The sequence below is a fragment of the Eptesicus fuscus genome, chromosome 6 (assembly GCF_027574615.1).
Source record: "Eptesicus fuscus isolate TK198812 chromosome 6, DD_ASM_mEF_20220401, whole genome shotgun sequence".
NCBI lineage: Eukaryota > Metazoa > Chordata > Mammalia > Chiroptera > Vespertilionidae > Eptesicus > Eptesicus fuscus.
The window spans coordinates 19,751,837-19,756,804 of NC_072478.1; the positions used below are offsets into that span (position 1 = coordinate 19,751,837).

The following is a 4,968-nucleotide window of genomic DNA, read 5'->3' on the forward strand; positions in this document are numbered from 1 at the left end:
CCCTGTAAATGCCCCTGGGTTTCAAGGCAGGAGGCAAGGAGGATGTAGCCTGATCTTGGGGTGGGGGGAAAGGGGAGGCAAGGCCTGCAGGATCCTGAGCGGTATCGCTAAGGTTAGGAGATGAGTGTGAGAGTATGCCCCCCAAAATCACCGCTGGGGTTACAGCTTCCTCCCATCTTCCAGCACCCGAAACTCACAAATGCAGGCCACAGCTGAAGCTTTATCTAGGAGCATTGGTACAGACCCATAACCATTCACAGCAGAGGCCAGCCACATGCGGAGCTGGGCCGTTACAGTGGGAAGACCCCTTCTAGAGCCAGGGCCTCTGAGAAGCCTCACCCCGTAACCCCTTCCGCTGTCCAAGGCCGCCTGTGAGCCGGTCTGAGGGTCCAGCTCTCCGAGGGTCTGCCTGTCTGTCTCAGGTGTTTGAGTGTCCATCTGAGTCCATTTATTTGCAAGTCTGTGTCGTTGGGTCTACGTGACCCTAGGAAGTCTCTGTGTGGCTCCCTTCCGTTGGAGGCTCCCCCAGGTCTGTCTATGGGCCAGTCCTTGTTCTTCCTGGGGATCTGTGGGTCGAGAGTCCCGGCAAGGGTCCATCCGAGGGAAACCGCCCTGCGTGGATCCGCTCCTGTTGCATCCCGTCCCCAGGAAGGTCCAAGTGCCGGGGGTGGTGGTGGTGGTGGTGGAGGGGGAGGTTGGCTCAAAGGTGACGCTTCATGTGCAAGGCCAGGTGATCCGAGCGAGAAAAAGCCCGAGGGCAGAGCTGGCAGCGGAAGGGGCGCTGTCCCGTATGTTTCCGGTAGTGGCGGGTCAGCTCGTCCGAGCGCGCGAACCGCCAGCCGCAGCCGTCCCACGTGCAGGCATATGGCTTCTCCCCTGGGAGGCGAGGAGATCATGAGTGCCATTGTCTGCCCCACTCCTCCCTCAGGCCACTGCATCCGCCACACTCCTTTGCTCAGCCTTGACCAGGTCTAGGGTGAGGCAAGGGAGGCGCTGAGGGTGCAAAATTTAAGGAGGCACTTGCCCTCAGGGGCGTGCACCCAGGTCTGGCTCTCTGCGACCCCAACCCTTCTTGTTCAGTACCTGCACCTGGCGCCAAGCCTGTCCCAAGTCACATCCCCTACACCACTGGCCCATTTCCTGGGCCCTGTTACCTGCCCCTGTGTCCTAAAGTCATCCTACGGCCTGTCCCCTATGGTCCAGCCCCCTCCTTGCTTCAGGGGACCCTCCAGCTGCTGCCCAACCCTGCCCCTGGCCTTGACCCTTAGAATCCCCTGGTGTTCCAGGCCTGTCTGTGGTGATTAGCTCCCCCCCCCCCCTCCCCCCCCACACACACACACTACACCTGGCCCCACCATCTATTCGGACCCTTAAAGCAGCGGTTTTCAACCAGTGTGAGATACCTGACTGTTTAGTCAGGGGCACTGACTTCTTTTCCCTTCGGTTGTTAAATAAAATGACAGCAGCTAACAAAACAATAGTCACCCATTGTGAGTGCCCTGTCTTGAACCATAAATATTTAGGTCATATAATAGAGTTGTATCTTATTGGTCAAGTCGCATAAGAAGGTTACATCTGATTGGTTAATTCTTGGTACCAGAAATCCTTATATGCAATCATAGGCATCTAATTTTTATTTTAAGTCACTTTGGAGCAAAAAGGGTAGGTAATTACTTTTTTTTTTTTTTTTGTAAATCAGTCATTTTACCTATTTTTCGTCAGATCGGCAAAAAATATAACTTCTTTTGTGTGTGTGCCGCAGAATTTTAGTAATTAGTTTATGTGTGCAGGAGATGAAAAAGTTTGAAATCCGCTGCCTTAAAGCATAGGCCTCCCTCTTCCTCCTCCCCACCTTTATTCCACAGCCTCGCTGGGGCTTTGGCTCCCCGAGACCCTCTTCTCTTGGGCCCGCCCTCCTCTGTTTTCCAGCCATTTCTCCGTATCTTCCTGGGACCACTCTGCATCTGAGCACATGAAACTGACTCTGCCCTGTATCTCCCCTCCTGAGCGCCAACCAGGGGCCCGCCGCCATGCAAACAACCTACGCTATGTACTCCTGGCTCCGTCCGGAACCCCTGACTCCGCTCCCCGCTGGCCACAAAAGCTGAACCCTGCGTCTTTGGCCCGGTCCCCGGCGGGCCAAACCTGGGCCCGCCCCGCAGCCCCGCCTCCAGCCCCGCCCCCTACTCCACTTGCTAGGCTTTCTGCTCCTCAGCCGTGGCCCAGATCTTTTTTTTTTTTTTTTAAATATATTTTATTGACTTTTTACAGAGAGGAAAGGAGAGGGGTAGAGAGTTAGAAACATCGATGAGAGAGAGAGACATCGATCAGCTGCCTCCTGCACACCCCCCACCAGGGATGTGCCCGCAACCAAGGTACATGCCCTTGACCGGAATCGAACCTGGGACCTTTCAGTCCGCAGGCCGATGCTCTATCCACTGAGCCAAACCGGCTTCGGCCTTTTTTTTTTTTTTAATATATTTTTATTGATCTCAGAGAGGAAGGGAGAGATAGAAACATCAATGATGAGAGAGAATCATGATTGGCTGCCTCCTGCACGCCCCCTACTGGGGATCGAGCCCGCAACCCGGGCATGTGATCCTTCAGTCCGCAGGCCGCGATGCTCTATCCGCTGAGCCAAACCGGCCAGGGCCGGGGCCCAGATCTTACCCGTCAGCTCCCTGAAACGTTGCCCAGATTTTCTAGGTCCTCTCTCTGCCCCCACCCGCCTCCCACACCCGCTACCTGTCCCCTGGCCCTGCTCCTGAGGGCCCAGGCCCGCTCCCAGCTGCCTCGGTCCGGTTCCTGGCTCTGAGACTGCCTTAGCGCCTCCTGTCACTGCGGTTCCGCCCCCTGGGCCGGGCCTCTAGCCCCTTCCCTCGCTCCTGGCCTCACGCCCCCGGCCACTCTGCTCCCGAGGTCCCGCCTCCGGCCCGGCCTCCGGGCCTGAGCGGAGCCGCGGCCTCACCTGTGTGGGTCCGGAGGTGCGCCTTCAGGTGCGAGCTCTTGGTGTAGCTCTTGCCGCAGCCCGGGTACGTGCACGTGTGCGCCGCCTGCCGCTTGCGCGCCCAGGAGCGCCGGCTGCGCTTGGATGGCACGGTCTCCGCGGTCCCTCTCGGGTCTCCTGCGGTTCCCCCGAGTCCCGCACCCGCGGTTCCTGGTCCCAGACAATTCAAGAAGGAGGGGGGCGCGGCGGAGCCGGGGGCGGGCGCCGGAAGCCCGCGGAAGAGCTGGAAGTGCCCTTGGTACTGCGGCGCCGGGTACAATGCTGGGTACCCGGACAGCAACCCATAGGGGGCGCCGGGCGCCGCAGGCACCGAAATCCCGGTCCGCGGGAAATAGCTGCCGGACGAGCCCGCTCCCGGCCCCGGGTACACTGGCTGCAGCGGCAGCGCCTTGGGCTCGGGAGCCGGGACCAGGGCTGGGCTCGCGAAGGCGTCGGGGGCTGGAGCTTGTGGGACCGGGCGCGCCCAGCCCGGGTGCTCCTCGGGCCCCAAGAGCCCAGCCACCAGCCCCAGGCCGCCCGCGTACGCTTCCAGGGTGTCGGGCTGCGGTGGGAACTGCGTTCCGGGACCTTCACCCGGCGCCAGAGCGCAGGTCTGGGGCACGCCGCTGGGCTCGGGGCCCGACAGGTTGGTGAAGAAGAGATCCAGGTCCCAGGCAGTGGCCGGATCCCTGTCGTCGTCTTCTTTCTCCTCAGGCGCGTCCTCCAACTTGGGCCTCACGTGGAGGAGCGGCCGAGCCTGGTCCGGGGGACCCGGACCCAAGTCCTGCACCTCCTCAAAGCGCCACCACTGCGGGAGGGAGCCGAGAGCGTGAGACTTCTGCGGTCACCAGGGCACCCTTCCCCGGCGGAGGGGCCTGATGCCCTGATGGGGCAGGCCGGCCTGAGCTCCAGAGGGGGTCTTGCTTGCTTGTCTGTGTTGTGTGTCCCACTCTCTCACACTGTCCCCGTCCCCCCACCAGCTTCAGGGACAGAGGTCGGTAGGGTCTGGCTGGCGACTGGAGATAAGACATACATTATCTGGAGCTGCACTTAGGCATGGGGGAAGGGGTGGCAGAGCCAAGAATGGGAGGGGGGCAGCTTTGCCTCAACTTCCCCCCAGAATCTCCCACTCCTTTCCAGTCCCCCTATAAGATTAATTCCCAAGATTAATTCTTGGATGTCCCCTGGACACCTTTGTTCTTTCCGCCTGATACCTGGCGTCCCAAGGAGCCTAGACCACCACGGTGTTCAGCTCCGAGCCTTCGTTTTCCAAGGCCCTGAGACCACATTCAGATCCCTGGACCGGGCTGAGAACCCCCCGCCCTGGCCGGGTCTCTGGATTCCAGGACTAGATGCAGACCTGATCCCCAAGCTCTGTGACGGCAGACCCGGACCCCAGCCAGCCGCCTAGACCCTGCCTGGCCTCACCTTGAGGAAGTCTTCCTGTGTGTCTGGAAAGGGGCCCAGGGCGGTCAGCGTGCTGATGGAAGGCAAGGTGGTGTCCGCTGTGGCCATGGCTGGCTGGTGCCCACCCAAGGGCCTCAGGTCTCCTCTCCCTTTGTGGCCTCGTGGGCTCTGAGGCTCTGGTGGCCCCTTGGAAGCTCCTCTCTGCTCTCAGCTGATTGGCTGCAACCCCTGATAAGGGTCAGGCAAGGGGGGGGGGTGGTTGTCACCATTTCTGGGGAACAGACCTTGCCTTGGCCTGTTTGGCACGGCGCCTTAAAGACTGACCCTGCATCCAAAGCTCAGTCAGATGTTCAGGGGCTAGGGGTCCAGAGGTTTGGGGGTTCGGGTGTTACATAAAGTGAGGTACTGGCTCCCCCAAGGAAGGAAAGACTTGGAGGCCTCTCATTTATCTACCTGGAGAGGGGGTGACAGGTGGAATGGGGATTCTGGGAAGGGGCTTCCAGATCCCCCTCTCCCTCAACTGGGGCCCTGCAAACCCCTCTCTCTCCCCCTCCCCCAAAACAGAAACAGCCGTG

At 60.2% G+C, this 4,968-nt stretch overlaps 1 protein-coding gene across 1 annotated transcript; it reads right to left on the minus strand.

The window, feature by feature from the left end:
- Positions 1 to 371: 371 nt before the first annotated feature.
- On the minus strand, positions 372 to 4,501 carry KLF1 (KLF transcription factor 1). The gene is made up of 3 exons (XM_008157931.3): positions 4,415 to 4,501; positions 2,969 to 3,794; positions 372 to 876 (listed from the first exon to the last, which is right to left on the minus strand). Exons 1-3 carry the CDS (start codon positions 4,499 to 4,501, stop codon positions 701 to 703), a joined length of 1,089 nt encoding a protein of 362 aa, XP_008156153.2. The 3' UTR covers positions 372 to 700.
- Between the last annotated feature and the right edge of the window lie 467 nt (positions 4,502 to 4,968).